The following is a 20,946-nucleotide window of genomic DNA, read 5'->3' as shown; positions in this document are numbered from 1 at the left end:
TCAATAGCGCTCTTCTTATATGCCTTCTTGCCGTTTTATTTATTAAAATGACGCGAATGTATCGAGATGCATTTATATTTACAGGAAGAGGAATCCAAGGACGTTTTAATACAAATATTGAAGATACGTAAATGATATCCTAGTTTGTGGAATATACTGCAGAGGCGAAACTTTCATCCGAAGTTCTCGATAAATACAATTTGGACGAAACTTGAATAACCAATTAATTGCGAAAAAAAAAACTACAAAAAAACAAACTCAGTTTTAACATTTTTTTTATTTAAAAGCACATGGCACAAATATTATAACTAGTTATTCACTCTCTAAGAATTTCCCTGAATATTTCTTTTTATGTCCAGAGGTAAGGTATTAGATTCACACATAATAAGTATTTGATGGATGTACTCCCACTGGTGTATTGTACATAGGTTTAAAATGTTGCATGGTTTTCTTTATAGATTAAATACTAAATTAATAATGATATAATCATTTGAAGGGAAACTTCAAATTTCGGGTCCACTCCTCTGCCGTAGTTGCAGGCTTACGCTGCCGTAGGTGGCCGTACGTTTTCTTACGCCGAGGTACGTTTTTATGTTCACGCAAACTTGTTTGATCTTTTTTCGTAAACCACATTTATAAATACAAACTGTATGTGTAATATAATGGGGCGTTAGCTATACTGCGAAAACCATTGTTTTGCTAAGTTTGATATAGACCTATAACTGCATACCATAGGTCCATACTGACTTTATTATTTTTATATAATACAATTTATTGCTCCTGCTCTAAGTTGTTCTCCCCCTAATCTGCTCTAAAATTTGTATCATTTTCTTTCAGCTTCATTACTTATATATGTTAGATGCTCCCAGAACTTTTTTGTTAACAGTTTTATCATCTTAGAATCGAAGGTACTATTTCCCTTTTTCATCTTTAGTAGTAATATTCTTTACGAATATATAGTCTATTTGAATCATAATAAAAAGATAATAATTTTTTCAAATATATTTTTTGTGTGTAATTGATCATGTGTAATTAATCGAATAATAATGAAAATTCATTCATACCGAGCATTTTTTTATTAATTACGGATTATTAGGTCTTTTATATATCGATTGAGGCAGTACGAAGTCTGCCAGGTCAGCTAGTCATGCATTAAAAAAGATTTAATTCCTTTTTTACGGCAATAAAATAAAACAGGCCTTCACAAAGTTCAATTCAATTATAACAATTAATAAAATAAAACATAATTATTTCAAGGGGATAATTTAAATTTGAGACAAATTTTTACAGCGGAAAAGGCTATATTAAGGGTTTTTATGGTAATTTATCATATAATGTTTAATTGCGGATTGGTTTTAATAAAATTCCTTTCAAAGTACGTTTTAAAATTAAAATTTCATCACAAATTTAATACAGAGCAATAAGAGGATAACTAAATAGTCCCCAGTTAATGTTTTGTAAAATCCAACATTTTTTAAAGGTATCTGCCAAGATTACTGTTATAGTATTATATATAATATATTAAGAATTAAATAGATAATTAAATATAACCAATGGGTTTACTAGCAATATAAACTTAAACAATCTATATAGAGACGCTAATTAACACATTGTCTCTCTAAAATCAATCGTTAATTGGCGGTTTACGGAATAGGTCATGAATGAATGTTAAAATATACTTTGCAGTTATTTTATATTTTAAAAAGCTTCATGCTATTGCCTTAAATAGAGACTAACGTGCAACACTTTTTTTAATAGAATTATCCAGTACTAAAAGTATAGAAACAAAGGAAATAATGACATTAGAAAACAGTGCAAATTATCTCAAGTGAAGAGAAATCAAGAATGGCCGCCGTATTAATCCTTTCTACAATTTTTTAAAGGGGAAACATATCAAAAAGATGAACTTATGATAAGCTTTTGAGAGGTTTTTCAGATATACTTGTTGAGGGATATGTATATCAGAGTTTTAAAATTCTTGGGTAAAGTGGAGTTATGCGAATATATTCATTTGGGCACTTAGACAAAATACTTGTTTTTCAGAAATTGTGTCCCTTAAATTTTTAAGAATTATTTTTTTTCATTTAAACGTAACATAACATGACATGACATACACAAAAAAGTTAATCAAGTTCTTTCATGCTTCATCCAAATTATTTTATGTCTTTATCTTGATCAATCCATAGTTGAAATAATGCTGGATTCATCCGAGGAAGGCGATGTCTCATTTTTTACTTTCTGTGCATCCAGGTACACAACACTTTTTGGAAGCAGTATATATTATAATCATCTAATATTTGTTATAATTTAACTACAAAATGCATCATCTTAGCACATAAATTCAAACAAGTCACTAAAAGGCAAATAAAATTGTAAATAAAATGGATCGAAGGAATAGAGTGTTAATATATTTCATATCAGTATATAGTTAATGAACGTCATCTACCGTATAGGCCATATCTTTAGTAATTCCTGTAACAATAAGTTTCAGTGAGCCTCAATATGTCTCCAGCAGACCTGAAAGTAATATTCCAAAAGGAGGAGCTCAAAAGCCTCTCGGAACTCATAATTTAAGCAAAAATAGTTCTATGAAAATGTTATAGAAAATTAGTAGACTTGAACAGCACATATCACTCTAGAAGAACGGCATCTTGAAGAATGTAGTTGGGTCTTAAACAGACCAGAGAGCTGAGTAATGTGTCATAAAGAGATATGGATAGAGAAGCAATATTCTCTTATTACCAACAGTTATTTTTGATATAAATATTCTTGGACAATAACCATACCTAATGTCTGAGCTTATCATAAAAACTCCGGCAATTTTCGTTTGATTTTAACAAAATTCACTCTTAAAAGCGCACTTTAAAATAATGTTTCGTCCGGGATACTACGAAATATAAAGCGAAATTAAACGGTAGTATTACGGCCTAACACATCCAGAAATGCCGTAGGAGTATTCATAAAAAATGTTTTCTGAAATCCCCAAAGCCCCACTATGGATCCAGTGACTGTAAAACCGCCATCGTTGCCGTTCCATAAATTTTATTACGGTGTCGCCATCAAACGGCGACAATCACGTCTTTATCCAAAGGGGCTTTTATTAGACCGTTCCGAATTTCGGTGAACGTATTTTTTGACTTTTTCTCACACTTTACCGCTATTACTTTAGTATCAGAACTTTTATGATGCAACCGCCAGGGATTTTATTACTAGGTGAATCCCGTCGTCCTGTCATATGGATGAAGTACATTACGATCGGGGAATAATCGACGTCTTAGGTTCGTTCTTGATGATTTTAGAAATAAAATCTGTAACCATGATCTTATATTTACTTGACAAATTATTTATTTGCATTTGTATTGGTTTTATTTTTAAGATAATGTCATATGTTAATATTTGCAAACCGATACTTATTCACCTTTCGTTGGTCCCAACTATTGGTACAAAAATATATAACATGTTATTTGTGAGTTATGGTAAGCATTAACTTGTACATATATGGCTGAGCATTGTCATGCTGAAGAATAACATTGTTGTGGCTTTGTTCGTATTTCGGTTAGTATTCGTACAGTGCTTGGTTCAACAGTTTGAAATATAATGAGCAGAAATCCTCATTAATGGTGTCATCGGAGTAATGCCTTCAAATTTTTTTGCCTATCCAGAACGGCTTCGATGTGAAAATCACCACTTGTGTCAAAAACATTATTCACAGTTTGAAATCGATGGAGTACGGTTACCATAAGCTTTAAAATTCGACGATCTACAGCCGCAATTTTGTTGATTTTATTGTTAATATAATGTCATACGTTAATATTTGAAAATTTTCCTTTTTCTTGTTCATTGAGTCAAACTATTGGTGCGAAAATAGTTGTCGAAATTCAACCACAGTTTATTAAGTTTAATATGTACCTTTCAAAACAGAGAAAAGGTACTATGTTTCTATATTTGAAAAAATAACTAAACACTCACTAAACATTTTTAAAGAGCACTTAATTAAATCTAGTTTCCATTAATTTTCGTTAATCAAAAAACTATTGATAAGTTTAAATGACTACACCACTAAATAATATAACACAGTATCATAGGTAAAATTATTTTTGGAACTATAACACTCCGGATCATTAATATACATTTTTTGTATCATTACATATACAATTTGTCTTTATGATAACTTAAATCTAGGTATATAACTAGGAGGACCCATTTCCCTATTTCAGTTTCTGGTGAAATAATGTTTATACATGTCACTGATGTATTTTATAATATATACACCTCACTACACAACACTACACAAGATCAGATGGTTTGATTCTATTGAGTCTGCAAAACCTGCAATATTTCAATATTCTCATGAGAATGAAGTCTTTCCTCATGCCCCCTTGCAATTGATTTGTCGACTGACTGTGGGTATCTGAAGGTCTCGATGTAGGTAATCAGTCCAATAGTATTTGGGAGCGCCGTTTGTTCTGAAAAATTTGTATTTTATTAATGTTACTCTTTGCAGAACATCCCCATAATTGAACTCCGTGTGTCCATATAGGTTTCAGTATTTGCTCATATAATAGCAATTTATTATGTACTAATAATTGTGATTTTCTTCTAATTACATTACATTTTCCTATATTTCAATTCCAGTTCTTTTCTTTTCTTCTTTATATGTTCCTTCCAGTGGTTTGCAAGTTTTGCATCAATATTCGTTCCGAGATATTTAGCGTTGTTGCTATATGGAATGATAGTATTATTTAATGTTATTGGTGCTTGTACGATCTGTTTATAGGTGAACTGCACATGTACAGGTTTACTTTCATTTTCCAAGCCTGTGTCCAATTACTTATATTGTCACTTGCCTGCTGTAATTTTCGCGAGGCTTCCTCACTATTGTCAATCAGTATCATCAGCAAATATAGCCATGGTTTTGGGATAATTATAATTTACGCCATCTTCCAAATGCCTGGGACATGTTTTAATCTAAATGCAGTATTGATCAAGTTAGTGAATTTTATAATTCCCTTTCTTGGTAGTTCTTGCAGTATTTCCCCTGTTTTTAAATCATATCCTGGTGATTTCCTGGGGTTAATGTCAGTTTTAATAACTTTGGTTAACTATTTGGGCGTCACTAATTCAATAATCGAATTTTCAGCTTCTATGTCCGAAAAATTATGTTCAATATTGGTTTCGTTTGGTTTGAAAGTTTTTTCTAGACATTCAACAAATGCCTCTGCTTTTTGGTGATTGTCACGTACCTAATTCCCAGATAGGTCTCTTTTAGGTGGACTGTGTAAGACATAAGCGCTTTAGATATTCGGTGGCTTTCCAGAATGAGTAATCAGTTTCTTCTGTTAAATTTCTCAGGTAGTCATTTATCGTTTTATTTTTAATTTGCAGTGTTTCCCTTTTCAGTCTTTAGGTTATAATGTTTAAACTGTTTTTATTTTCAGGTGTTGTGGATAATTAGTTCCTTTAAATGCACTCTTAATTTCTGGGGTAATATTCCAAGCAGCTTGTTGAATATCTACTGCGAATTTTTCTGCTTAAAAATTTAATTGTTCAGTTGTCTTGATGGGTACATTTAGTTGAATTCGTTTGTCCATTAAGTTAAAAACTGACTTTTGGAAACCTGGGTCTATAAAGTAAATAACCAAAATAGTTGATGCAAGCTTCGAAAAACAAAAAGTCATATAGTCACGTTTATTATACAATAAACATTATACACCTTAATATTTATTGCTGTTATTCCAATGCTTACAAGTATAGTATTAATAATTCTTAAATTTTTCTATTAATAACATAAACATAAAAATATACTAACATAAAAATATACACTTTATTGCATAGCAATCTACAAAATTAGTGTTATTAAATGATAATATTTTACGAATAATTGATACCTTATACATTTATTTTAGCATTATCTGCCGCTAATTTTGCCTACGGAATAATTACATTACCTCAATAAAGCGTAAATGCAAAATTAACCAAAAAAATTACTTCACCACCACAGCTCTGGTAAACAACTAGGCGTATATAGAAAAGCATGCGTAGTTGTGAAAACTGTCAGGCTAGATTAGAACTAATGCTCATTGATTGGAATAGTGACTCAGAAAGTCACAATAACTGAATACATTTTTTGGGACTAGGGATTATAATCCAATGCTGACAATTATCAAGACCGTGTAATGAGAATGGAAACAACTAAAGATGATTATAAAATTAATATGTGATAATTGTAAAATATCGTGTTATAAAGCGTGAAAGATTTGTGTGCATAGATAAGCGTATAATTGTTCAGAATATACATAAGATTTTTGCTAGAACCTATAGGAAGTCATTTTTTACTAAATTTTTTGCAGTATGGCAAATGAATTAGGGAGAATGCAGTGATTAAATCCAATTCTACCAAGAAAAATGCACACGAGAAACAAAAGAAGCCAAGCATACATTTAGTGATACTTAAATGACTTGACAAGGAAACACAGTAAATAATAGAACAAGAACTTACTTTGATATACAATTGTTAATACAACATAATAATACCGAAAAACCAGCCTAGAACTTTACTTCATAGACGGTGTGGAAAAGAGTTTAACATAAATATAATAAAACAACTCTAACCTACAGACTATTATTCTTCTTATAAGTAACTATAGTTTAGGTCTTCCGATGATATATGCAATAGATGTACTATAATTTTAAAATTAAATATATTTTATAACATTATTTTTGTTTCATCGTATGTAAAAAGTCAAAGATTCGGATGCCAAAACGTCACAATTTTGATGACGTGAGTTTAGTATTGTATTGAATACTCAGATCGACTATAAGCATAATTTAAATTTAAATTTGTAGAACGAATTTTATTATATGGGCGTAAATTTAAAAAAAATATTTTAAAGGATATTCGTTTATTTTAGTTTCAAAAAAATATTTATATAATAAAACAAATATCATGTAAAGTACATACTAACAACAATAAATCGATTAAACTAAAAGTAAACAGGAAAACGTCGACTGAGGAAATAGTCGAAGGGCAGTTCTAAAATAGTGACAGAGATCATTAAGAGCTGCTTTAACAACCTGTTGTCTCATTTCTTTCGGGTCCACCCACAAGATTCCTTTCAATGTTATTCGGTACACTCTTCCGTCTCGCAGGTAATAGTTCTTGTAAACTTCCTTTTCGTGCTTTGACATTGGTGGCCTGGACATCATGTTGTAGATGTTTTTCAGCTTACAGTCTGTAAACTGTCCCGAAAGAACTTAATCAGCTTCCTGGATGTGCATGGGAACTCCACATTCTTGGATATCATTCTTATATAGATTTCGACTCATAGCGTCAACGTGTCCCATTCGATTTCTTGGTATATATTCGACGTTAACCATCGAGCAATCTGCGGTATCATCTTTTTTTGGCTGACAAAATTACATCGTCGAGTTATAAAGCTGAATAGGTACTGATGGGTTTCATTGGCCTCGTCATAAGTCGGTGAAAAAGTCTAGATGCATTCGATATACCAAAAGGGACACTGTTGTACACATATTAGCCCTCGGCTGTATAACGCTTTGAAGATTCTTCTGTCTGCACTGGATGGTAACCGGATTTTAAATCTAGGTTTGTAAAATAATTCCCGGCTTAGTTTATCAGTACAGTAGTTTCAGTAGTTTATCAATATCAATTTTTTAGCTCAGTCAGTATCAGTAGTTTATCAATTTGATCATCTATGCGCGGTAACGGTTGATTTTCTTTGACACAGAATGAATTTCCGGAAATCAATACACAAACTTTGTTCCCCATTTTTCTTCTTTAAAAGTAAAACTGGTGACGAAAACTCCGAATCTGATTGGCGTAATATGTTGTTATATAACAGTTCCCCTATGATTTCTTAGTGACTTCTTGTTCGGTTATGGACATTCGATAAGGTCGATAGAAGAGTGGTGCATGATTGCACAGATGTATTTTTATCTCCGCCATCTTCGAACAAGCCAGTTCACTAGTACTTAGGGCTAAACAATCGCGATTTTGGTTAAGAAGATCTAACAGGCGTTGTTTTTGTTCCTCGTCTATTGGTCCGACTTCTATGTCACTTAAAGGTAAAGGCCCTAAATCCTCTTCTCGCACGGTTGGAATTTCTTCCTGGTCCATATTTTCCACACAGCTGCGGCCTCGTAGTAGCAGTTTGTTCTTTCTGAAGTGTATCTGTTGATCGGTCATACTAATACATGGTATTACTGAAAGTTGATCTTTACGGATACGAAGAGATGTCTGAGGTATACAGTATTCTTGTCCCTCTTGATGTCTAGTACTAGCTTCTACGTAATCGTCCCCCTAATAAAACCGCTGGAAACTCGTATATGCCCCCAATAGTTTGGTAATAATGTGAAATCTTCTACATTTCTCAGGATAACTCTGTTGCTGGTGGTTTCGTGTGCTACAGTACTTAGGTTTTCAGTGTTTTTTAGGGTAAAGGTTAACGTGAATCATCCTTTATAACAACTATATTTGGAAGTTGTGTAAAAGCTCTCCCTTAAAAGGAGAGGCACTTCTGCATATTTGGGGACGACATGAGCCTCAATAGTTGTTTTTATGGTGTCAATCTCTATCGGCATAGACATCTTTCCCTGTGTAACAGGTTGTCCGTTACCATATCCGCGAAAAACGGTTTTCTTGTTGGAATCATAACTTAAAGCTGCTGTCTCTACTTCCTGTTGCCGAATTGGGGTGGGCTGGGCTACCGCGTTCTTTTTACGTAAACAATCGCTTTCTAAATGTCCACGATAACGACAGAAATAACAACGCAAATAATTCCTTTTGTGGTGCTGGTTGCTGTTTCCGTCTCTAGAATTAAATGTAGTATGTGCGAGTTTCTTGAACTTATACTTTGGTCCTTGTCGAACTTTAGGGTGTCTGTTTCCAAGCACATTTCCTTCGATTGGGCTTGATCTTTCTTTGACGTTCCAAGTAAACTACTGAAGTTACTTAAGTTAAGGTATAGTGACTCAGGAGTTTGACGATTTCCAGCGGCCGCTCCAGTTCCATTAACTATATCGGTTATTCCCTCTTACTAGGCATGAGAATGTATCTTCCTCGAATATGTTACATTTATTTAGTAATGCCATTTTCTCGTAGTAGTATTTTGTGTAAGTCTCCTCTGGCCATTTCCTTCTAGACACCATAATTTCCAAGTCGGCGTTAAAATTCCTTCCGAAAGGAAATCTCGATTCCAACTTTTGCTTCTATTCTTCCCAAGAAAATTTAATGCTAAACAGACCTCTATACCACACTTCAGCTAATCCTCGAAGTTTAGTCGTAGCAAAATAAATAGTGGCTTCTTCGGACCAGCAATGGATTGTTCTTACCTTATCGATTTTATTGCACCAGGATTTAATAGTTTGATTTGCATTTTCTAGGTCAAATCAAGGAAACATGATCACATCCTCTAGCAGGAACATTATGTATATCGCCCTGTGTACTGCTTTTCAGAAAGTTGGTCATGACAGTCGCTAAACGATCCATTGAATATTCATTCGTAGTATTCAAGGAGCTTCTATCCATGGGCTGGGACGGACTACGATCAGGAGACTGGGCAGAACGCCGGTGAGCAGGTCGCCGTTTACGGGTACCCATGGTAGTTGTTTGAATTGTATTATTTGTTAATTGAATTATACTCTCGTGTATTCTTTTAGCCATATTAATGAAAAAAAACAAACATAAGTATTTTTTTAAGTGTGTCGCCTCGACTGATATTTTATTTATTGTTGTTGTAAGTAATTAACTCCCTCATCAATTAATCGATCACTATTATGAATCTTTCACATGGAACTATGTACAGATATGCAATACAGATAAAAAACTGTATGTAATGTACTACGGTGCGTTGAAGAAAGAAGAAAGGGAAAAAACAAAAAATATATGCTGAAAGCTGCCCGCTAAGCTTCGCATATAAGTACATAAAAATATCTACAATATCTCTGCAATGCAGAATTGTCTAGAACTGTTAAATCAAACATAACATAGATCGCATCAATTAATTTCAGATTGACATTATTTGTAAGGTTGTTTAATTGTTGGTAATCCCACTTCTGATATATTTATAGAACGAATTTTATTACATTGGCGTAAATTAAACAAAAATTTAAAGTATATTTGTTTATTTTAGTTTCAAAAATATGAAATAAAATAATCATATAAAGTACCTACAAACAACAATAAATCGATTAAACCAAAAGTAAACAAGAAAACGTCGATATAAAGGATATAAAGAACGATAAAATGAGTAGTATAATTATAGAAGGAATTATCGGCTAGGTTGATTAACAACGGTGATGATACTTATAATTAAGGCCAATTGATTGGTAGTTAAATTTGTACGTCGGTCTGTTCAATTTTCAGTGCTGATGGGGATAACAATGCCTCGACGTGTCATTAGAGAATAATGATGAAAGACAATAGCGATATCTGATAGCAATGATAAACTATGCTTGGATGAAGTATGACATGTGCACATGGTACGAAGCGAAAGTAGCACGCGACGTACCAGCTTATGTCCTAACACTAACAATGATGACGTACAATGAAATCAAGGACAGTAATACGCGAGATCTGCTGTCACTAATGTTAGTAGGCCTCGATAGGACTAAGCTGAATTCTCAAAATAAATAAAAAAATATATAAATGAATAGTACTGTTACTAGTGCACTCACTTCTCCAGCTCCAGCTCTGATGGACGTGCAATGCGTACAAGGGAGAAAGCTAAAAGCCACACGCTAGGTACGCTGCCTTCAAGAGTCAGCAGAAACCACTTTTGGTGGCGTTTATGTATGCTTCAAATTATCCATAGATCATAACTACACATCAGAAAACACCTGAAACAGCTGCAACCATAAAACTATTATCTTTGATTTATAGTAATTATAAGTTTTAATAATTAAATAAATAAATAGCGGAGAATGTTCAGAATAAATTGATAACTGAACAGGTAAATAAATAGTTAAATTAATAGAATAAAAATAAACACAAAATTAACGAATAAAATAAAAATAAAAATAATACTCTGAGAAAAACTCACTGTATAATTAGTGCGATTGAAAAACGTAGTTACTCTAACGGTTGCGGCTGCATAAATAAACTTTCATATAGTTCGAAAAACCCTTGGTCATATTAAGTTATCACTTCTGGCCAATACAGTTCGAGGAAGGGACCGAACTTGTTGCCAATTATGGCAAAATTTTTTTTTGGTGCCGGATGTCTGCAAGGATGGCAGATCCCAATCGAGCAGAGGTGACAACCTCACTCTTTTAGTTTCTTCACCGTTATCGTAATTTTCCCAGAAACATAAACGCACCAATAAAAAATATAAAATTACCCTTAAAATATTTTCGATGTTTTACAGTTAACGTAAACTATCTAACGGTCGATTTTGGAATTTCCAATTCCTCGAACCGCTAGTGTTTTTTTGTTCGTTTCTTTTCATAGATAAATTTAAAAAATTATATTAAAAAATAACTCATTTTTACAAATTAAATTAATTTTACAGCGGCAAGTTATTTTATAAAATGGTAATGATAAAATTTTGATGGAGAATTTACTTTTTTATTAAATTTTATTTCATGATATATCTATCAATAATGCTAAATTTTTAATCAAACTGTACCCGATCTCAAACATTATCATATAGAACGTGATTTTACGGCGAAATATAAAACGGATTTTGATAGCCACCGATCGATCGATACCCAACCGCGCGAACCCGATGTGGGATATTATATTAAATTTGACATGCCGCATCTATTTTGTATATTGAGATATTTGTGCGGGTAATCAAAAATTAAAAGCCCTTAACCTTATTTTCGTTGCAAGCCACGGGACTGATATACTTAATTGGACAGTGAAATGGCGCGTGTCAGGAACATTCTATTCAGTTTACTATATATCTTTTTGCGTTGACCAGCGAATATCCGTGTTATTACTGTGAATGTGTAGTAGTTTTAGTTTCATATGATAGATATGAGTGGTATCGTAGGAAACATTAGCTCTCTCATAACATTCGAATTTAACGTCGGGAAAAGGATGTGAATTTTGATATAACATAATAATCGTCTCTTATTAGCGTATGTTAATAAAAATTATTTTCAGCCAGATTATGTGTAAGAAATACTTTTATTTTTTGGTAAATAAAATACAAATATTCAACAAAGCGTTATAATGGTCAATATTTTGAAGGTATTACAACGTTGATTACAATAACATTCTGCTATCAATTACGTCAACAACATACTCTTCGAAAGACTCTTAGAACTATATTTTTCAACATCTCCGGATTTGGCGTATGCGCACGTATGAAACTATATCGTCTCACTTTTTTAACGGCGGTCCATTCTTTTCGAGTTGATCTGTCGAGATCAAAGTTACAAACAAATCTAGTATATATTTGGATGTGTTACATTAATAATTCTATACTAATAATAATTAAATTGTAGTATTATTCTTGGTGGTCTAACATACATTGGTTTTAAAATATTAAAGAACAAGGGTAAGTGCAGTATGTAAGGTTACATTTCTAAAAGTTATAAAATCCATACAGCATCAATTTTATTTATAGTGGCAATTTTAGATGCCAAATTTATAACACATCATTTTCAACGACCTAGAATAGGTATAAACGCATGCCAAAATTTAATGATAACAAGAACAGAGAATAATATTTTTGTTGTATTGGAAGTAGTCGAGTCTTTAATGAGGTTTTTCCATCAAGAATAGTAGTAACTGGTAATAATTAGGCATTTATTTTAAACATAATAAATTTTAGTAATGATTTGAATTTAATATTATTGAATAATGTGAAATTCAGAGAATCAGAAAATAAATTAAACAGCATTTTGCTAAGATATAGCTTATCGGGATACTTTGAAATAATTAAATTTGTTAATAAGTAGACCTGGATCGAATAACAATAATACGAAACTATTGACACCCTAGTGATCTAATGTCAAGGAAAATACAGTGTATAAATTATTGTTTTGTGAATATAATAATGTCCTTCAGCCTGAAAGTACGACCATCTATTTGTTTTAGACTAGTAAATGTACAATACGTTAATCAAAAGCTCGAAGTAGTCAATTTATCAATGGGGTTTGTGGATAAAGAATAATAGTGATAATATTTGGAGATTTTTAGGAACATTTTACTGTTGTCATATATATTGGTGGCTTTTTCGTTTCATTTTAACTGTATCGACTGTGTTTGATCTAAACGATTTTGGTCTTTTTAATGGTATTGTTTATTTATATAGTTGTTGGAGTTCTTGTTAATTGTTCAAATATGTAAATTTATTTAAATTGTTATAAAAATGGTATTGTTATAAAAATAGAAAGGCGTGTAAAAATTATTTTTATTATTTCATTTTATTCAATAATTTTTTAAATAAAATGTGTTATTTCAAAATTTTTTTAATGTTTATCTCTCTCCTTATATATAGTTTCAACATTAAATCAGTTATTTATCATATCTGTGTATTTTATTTATAAATAATAATGATAATGTGTAATATGATGTTTTTATAAAAATAGAATAGTTGGACATAAATTACTTATAATTTTATTATTTCTTCAATACCTTTTTAAATAAAATATGTTATTTCCAAAATTTTACCATTTCTATTTACCATCTGAACATATTTACCTGATTAATATATTCGACATTAAATCCAGTAATCACGATAAAACCTAAGAAAATAAAGCTGTATATACGCATGCGCCAAACTCGGATTTTTCTCTGTACTCAAATTAAATTGAGCCAATATGGGCATGCGCCAAATTCGGAGATGTTCAAGAATAATGTATCCTTATTCTTTCCAGTCAAGGCGCCGGTCTTTATATCCATAGTGTACATCTCAGCATTTCTATCGCCCAGTCCCGATATCATGTCCGCCTCGACTAGCATATGAATCATCAGCTGCCCTACCCGTAATTCATCAACAACGCCGTTCTGTATTTTCTTATATATGTCATACTGGTTGGACTAAGTTATAATCTGTAGCAAACTAGTGTGACGTGGAATTTTACATTTTATAATAACAGCCTACAAAATGCTTACAAATGTTATCTCACATGTGCGAGGTATCAGTAGTGACCGCGAGCCATCGAAAGCAATGAACTGTCAACCATAAATATTGTTCTCGTGTATCATTTTAGGCAATTTTTGGCATTCACCGACGGTAATAAACTGCCAGACCTATTCTGTTTTTACATTTCGAAAGGCATTTCATCAAATCTGATCAAATTCTCTTGTCTCAAATTGTCCGAAATATCATCTGATCTGTATTGTTCACTCCAGTATTTTCAAAATTAGGCGTGATAATCCTGAGAAAAAAAAAACAAAGACGCTTACCTAACAAATTTACTAACTATAGCACGTTTATAGTTATAATGAAAGAACAAATCAATTCAATCGTAAGTATGGAAAGTAAAGGAGTAAAGTAAAGTAAATTACCTCCTTAAAATTACGGAATTGATAAAAGAAAGACGAAAAGCTTGAGGAATATGGCGTAGAACCAGAAATTCTGGAGACAAAAAAACAATAACGAATATAAATCGAATTGCTTCTAAACATATGAAAATTTAGAAGATTAGCTATTAAAAATGATCGAAATGAATGGGTTGGATGCAACGATAAACAAGCTGAATAATTTGCTTGAACATTTAGTTAACGTATTCCGACCAAATGATATAGAATTTAAAATGAGTACAAATCCTGTTTATCACCCCGATGTAGTTGTTTATCTGATTCCTCCATTCGAATTTGTCATGGAAATTGATAACAACCTCGATACTAATTCTAAAAAGACTCTTTGTATTGATTCGAAATTGAGTCGACATATATTTTCAATGCCTGTTTGAGAATGAAGCATTTTCCGGCACGTTTAGTGGCTGCTCAAATAATTATACTTATAAAAGCTGACAAACCAGAAGAACAAGCCGGTTTATATTTTTCTGAGCATATCTAATGTGAGATGTAATTAATTAAATTAACCAAATTTTTATACTCACGATAAATAACTGTCACATCATTTAATCACACACATCAGTGATTAATTTTGCGCTACATTTTTTTACTGAATAATTGAAACGTAAACGTAAAAATATAATTATTTAAAGCGTAGTATATAGGGAATACGTCTTATTCGAGTGTTTTTTATAGATCACAAGTCAGTGAAAACGATGGCAAAAATCCATCCCTCCACCGTATTGTCCAGATCTCGCGCCCAGCTACTGTGCCCCATTTCCTATTCCCAGATCTCAAAAGAATGCTCGCTGGGAAGAAATTTTCATCGAATAAAGAGGTGATCGCAGAAACTGAAGCCTATTTTGAAGCAAAGGACAAATCGTACTACAAAAATGGTATCGAAAAGTTGGAGGGTCGCTATAATCCGTGTATCACCCGCGAAGGGGATTATGTTGAATAAAAAAAAACTAATTTTTCCAAAAAAATGTGTTTTACTATGGTAGGCAGGGGACTTTTCAATTGAATCCATTTGAATTTTGATGGCTATCGTGAATTGGTCGAAAGTGATTTACAAGTTTAAGGCGGTTCAGTAGATACCATGAATGATATTTTAAGCGACGTTTCGGGTTTCAAAATAATTCCGCACAATAGTTACCTCATTCGTTTAAGCATCTTTTTAGGTAGAGAAAAAGTATTGATGAATATGACCAAATATTTGATAGGAATTTAACTTGATCCAAAACCATCTTAGTAGCCTTTGATTAAAATATCTTGTAGATTCTGAAATTATAGATTAATCAAATCATAAGTGCTTACGATTTAAATATTAGTTCAGATATTTTTCTCAAGTTCCTACAGAATTAACAACAAAAAGTTACCAGACAATATATATATATATATATATATATATATATATATATATATATATATATATATATATATATATATATATCTTACCTTTCGTATACTAAACCATTTAATTTTCAGCTTTATGTTTCCGGTTTTAAACTCCCTTTTAGTCCTTATATTTCATATAAACTCTATTTCAATATGCTGTTTCATCTTTAGAATATTTTTGTATTTATACGCTGTCAGAGGTCAATACACTAACGGCTATTCTAAAGGAAAATTAATTTCGAACCGAACAAAACAACTGAAACAGACATACAAAGCATGTTATTAAATTTTATCGCAGATACAAAGTCACATTTCAGATATTTACGTTTATTAAAATAAACATGAACAGCTAATTTCTATTTTATTCAGGGTGACAGGATCGAAAAGGGTTAATTGAATGGTATAATGGGGTACGTCAAATACATGTAATTCGAGTGATATATTTTGCTGTATTTACGCTTAAAACGCTTGAAATCGATGATTAAAAATGCGGAATATAATAAAATATTTTTGCAATCAGTTTATGGATGTTACTGTACTTCTGTGAGTATTGCAAATAGGCTAGATTACTGTAATAATAATCAGAAAAAAATTGATTTATAATAATATACAATAGAGGGATTATTAGAAATATCTTTATTTTAAAACTCTTAGTGGAATTATTCCGATTTATACGTTTATTCAGAACCATGTCAAGTCAAACACCAGTCAGAAGAGGTAGAAAACATTGACGATCTCTACCGTTTCCTAACCATCATTTCGGCCTTTAAAGGTTTGAATTATTAGGGCGCTTCGATTTTATTTGAATCATTTAACTCATGATTATTTTATTTCTCAGTCAAAAAATTCATTTTGTGCAACTAACGAAGGAAATAATAAATGTTAAAATTGAACTGAACCTTATCAAGCCAAATAATATAAATTTGCCTACAATCGATACGTGGATAGTTATTGTACTGTGTAACCGTAACAGCAAAAATATATTTTTAAAGCTAGAATTCTTACATAATTGAGTGGGTTTTCTAGATACACTAACAATGATATATGGTAGAATACTGAAAAACATTAAGCAAAATATATACATAATAATAAAAATTATACCATGAGTATAGCAAAATATTTGTAGCAAGAACGTACATCGTTTTAAGTCCGATCAAAGTTAAAATGCAAATGGTTGTAGATAACATATAAAACAATATAGATATAGAATAGATGTATTTGTGGTAATTTGGCAGCCAAATTATTATAAAAATGTTATTTTTCATATTCAAAAACTGGATATATCCATGTAATTAATTAAAATCAATATATACTTAAGTTATACATTGATATATCAAGGTCTAGAAAATTGTATATAAAATAGAGATTCAAAGCAACTTTTCTAAAATATATAGATTATAGGTACACATAATGAGAAATCAGTGGATTCCAAAGCAAGAGTATAATAAGAAAGACAGATAAAATCCATTTTTTATCTGTTAGGGTATCGATTTTACCAATTAGGATTTTTCGAACTGGACCTGCTGCTTGACGTGGGCTCCGAACTTCAGTTCTTGGCATAAAGCCTATCGACTGGCTACTGCCTGGTTACTGGTGTTGCTGAAATTATTTTTCTTGTAGGCGTTAGTGCTTTCGCCTTACAGTTAATTAGAATTGTAAATAATCACAAACATAAAGTTATATACATGCTCTAGCATCATTAGAAACCGGAATTATCACAACAGCAGAAGGACCTGCACCAAGACTGCACTGCCGCAACCAACCAACCACTGCCCCAATCAAGTCGGCAAATATTCATATTTGCAGTGAACAAAAAGCTTGAGGATGATGCATGTAGCTTAAATAGTTTATGAATTTTCGAGACTAATGCTAGTTACTTGGATATTAATGTCATGAGGGATATGTGACCCATAATACTAAATAATATCATGACGTCAATAATAACACGAAGAAATCTGTTGACAATATTAGTAAGATTATACATTAGAAAGTGTTCATGATATAATTCCAAAACTACCTAAACTGAGATTTTAAAATTTTGATATTGCTGGTACATTAATTTTAAATTTAAAAATCCTAGATTTTGTAATATAAACTTGAATCGTCAGAAGGCAGCTCTAATTTAACACGATCCTCAAATATACAAACTACCCTTGTATATAAGTATTGACAATATGCAACACAGTTTCTCTCTGTTCTTTTAAATTTACGTTTGTATTCAATTGAACATTGTCCACGTGCCACTATTGAAAAATTAGAATGTGTTCAGTTAATCCAATAATGGAGTCAAATTGTCAGCAATACAATTAAGTTTAAAAAGGCCAGCCATGTTTGGACAACAAATTTTCAGTACAAAAACTTCTATCGAATAACGAGTTTGCTCATGGTCCCTTATCAGGGAAAAATGTCAAGCTTGCCGCGACGGATTACTAGGGTTTTGTTGTCTTTCTAACATGTTTGCCAACAACAAAAAGCCACAATCCCTCGATGTTATCGAAAGTTTAAAAATCGTCACGGTTTTCCCAGTGGGATGCATTATTCTTCATAAATATTTATTTATAAGTGGTTTATCTCTTGAACAATATAAAAATGCCAATTTTTAAGAAATATTTTCAGTTTCAAATTACATATCGTAGAATTTTAAATAATATTAATTGATTCAATGTAACTGTCCTTTTTCTAAGGTCAAACAGACATATATTATGAGTCTTAAAAGACTGACTAACATAACGAATATAATTAAAACTAATATATTAAGTGCTAGCACGTATGAAACTTCACTTCTCGCTATTAAAAAGCATTTATAAGCAACAGTTTAATAATATTAATAAAAATATTTTTGTTACTTTCGAGAACATTTTCCCATCTTTCTCGCGATATGGCTAAACCGGGCGAGGGAATGATGTTGGTTTGGCAGTGACCAAGTCATCGATTTACCTCCTCACTTCTTCAGAATTTCTAAATCCTATTCGAGTCAAGTTATTCTGTATAGTTTAGAGCAAGTAGTGAACAGAAGGTGCTCTGTCTGGTAAGTACGCTGGGTGCATCAGAACTGTCCATTCGTTTTACAGTAGAATATGGTTTGTTTTCTGTCTGTTTGCAATAAAACGTTGTTAAATTTGTATAATTGATGTTGGCAGGCATGATTTCCTCCGTTTCATGATTAATATCTGTATACACACTGAATAACTTTGATACAACAACAGAAATGTCAAAAACAAAATTCAAAATCATAGTGTTTAAGTAGTTTGAGAGGTAGATTTATATTTCCAGCATTTTCACCGATAGATATCGTTGACCAAAATATAAATCAATATCTGTTTGTCCATTTCAGTTACTTTTCGCTGAGTTTGCACTTGTTCTCGGAGGTAATTATCAAAATATGACAATTTACTTAGTGAAAAACTAGAGAACGATGTCACTTTTATATCTATAATGTGCTTTTCGTATTGCAGCTTTTAAATGCGCAATATTATGTCTTCATTAAATTTACTTATCAGAGATATTCTACTCTAAAACATTCTATTGAGAAAAACCGAAAATAGTTTTCATAACTTTGTATCCATTATTCATGAAATATAAATTATATATATATTTATTTTATATGAATAATACTAAGATATATATTACTGTAATAAAATAATAAAAATGCACGTGCATATTAAAATGAAAATACGAATATGTCAGCCGGTCAATCAACCAACCACCTACGCACGACGTAAATTAATTTTCAAATTACTAAAATGGCTAACGCTCACGAACAGGAGACGGAAATTCTCGCGGAGTATGCTATTAATTATATATTAAACCGTGTTTAACCCTTCAGTTTGATATTTCGGAGATTTTACTGTATTAAAAATTAAAAATAAATTTACATTTAGTGCTAAATCGCACAGCATAATATAATAACAAAATATCGATAAACGAAGTGAATCCGTAGAAGTAACAGCGGACCTAACTCCTTACTATTACTTAAAATGTTATGTATAGTGTAGAAATATAGATTTCGTCAGAGAATAACTTCAATATCTTTTTAACCGACTTCAAAAAAGGAGGAGGTTCGATTGTATTGTTTTTAAATGTATTTACATCGATTTCTCCATCAATTATGGACTGATGAACTTTTTTTGTTCGTAAGAGTGCATTCCGAGGTGGTACCTTGGGAACCAAATCAGGATCTGAAGGCGGAATCCGGAGAAATCAAGCGAGAAACTTGAATTTTAAAGGCACATGCAAAGTTTTCACCTATTTTTAAAGATATTTTAAAGATATTTGGGTATAATGTTATTGCTGAACTGATGTGATGGAAGTGGATAAGCGCGGAAGTCATTCAGTGCAAAAGCCGATCAGTTTTCTTATTAAGCACTATCCACATCATATGGGAACCCTAGATACATTCCAAACAACTGCTTCTATGGTATAGTGATTAGACCGTTCAGTTTACACGCGGAGGTCGCGAGTTCCATTCCCGATGAGGACATTTGTCAAACCAACTAGACTAGGTAGTGGATCCCGGGGCCTGAAGCGTTCCTTATTTTCAATCATTGTTTCTTTATTCCTATTTTTCCTCACTCGGGCTGCACGTTTACTTGCCCTACCTATTGTAATTCTTATAATAAATTAACTGGGTAAATTATTGTGTAAATATCTAACACTACAGAGAGATAAATAAAATAAGTTTAACAAAAAAATTGAACCGACACTAGAAAGTAAAAAATAATAAAATTTGATAAGATCCTTGTAAAAACCCAATAAAAATAACCAATAACCTTATTTAACCTATTTGCTACACGTATATTAAATTCTAATCAAAACACACAATTTAGCTCAATACCTACGTAATCCTATTTATCTGTTTACACTATTATTTTAACTACTACCAACTGATCACTTTGAAGACGGTCCCGAAACCCAGCAATTATATTAATATAGATTTCTTCTCATAATTTAATTTTATTGTATATTTCACAAAATGACATTATTATTTTTGCATCATTTTTTCTAGATCATTCATTGAATCATAATCCCACATCCAGAAAGTTTAATTAAAAAAT

At 31.7% G+C, this 20,946-nt stretch overlaps 2 protein-coding genes across 2 annotated transcripts in view; both read right to left on the bottom strand.

Moving 5' to 3' along the window:
* The window catches only part of Sol1 (CUB domain-containing protein Sol1), a 1,033,997-nt gene that overhangs the window by 445,328 nt on the left and 567,723 nt on the right, over nt 1–20,946 (bottom strand). The window lies entirely within an intron of this gene.
* Nucleotides 7,722–10,666, bottom strand: LOC143193741 (uncharacterized). Its single transcript, XM_076400091.1, has 2 exons — nt 8,769–10,666; nt 7,722–8,684 (listed from the first exon to the last, which is right to left on the bottom strand). Exon 2 carries the CDS (start codon nt 8,204–8,206, stop codon nt 7,868–7,870), a length of 339 nt encoding a protein of 112 aa, XP_076256206.1. The 5' UTR covers nt 8,207–8,684; nt 8,769–10,666; the 3' UTR covers nt 7,722–7,867.

Source organism: Rhynchophorus ferrugineus, unplaced genomic scaffold, assembly GCF_030347505.1.
Source record: "Rhynchophorus ferrugineus isolate W39M unplaced genomic scaffold, kcgeb_rfMv2 rfM1, whole genome shotgun sequence".
NCBI classification, from domain to species: domain Eukaryota; kingdom Metazoa; phylum Arthropoda; class Insecta; order Coleoptera; family Curculionidae; genus Rhynchophorus; species Rhynchophorus ferrugineus.
Note: the sequence above shows the minus strand (reverse complement) of the source record. Positions and strands in the feature narration are given on the sequence as shown.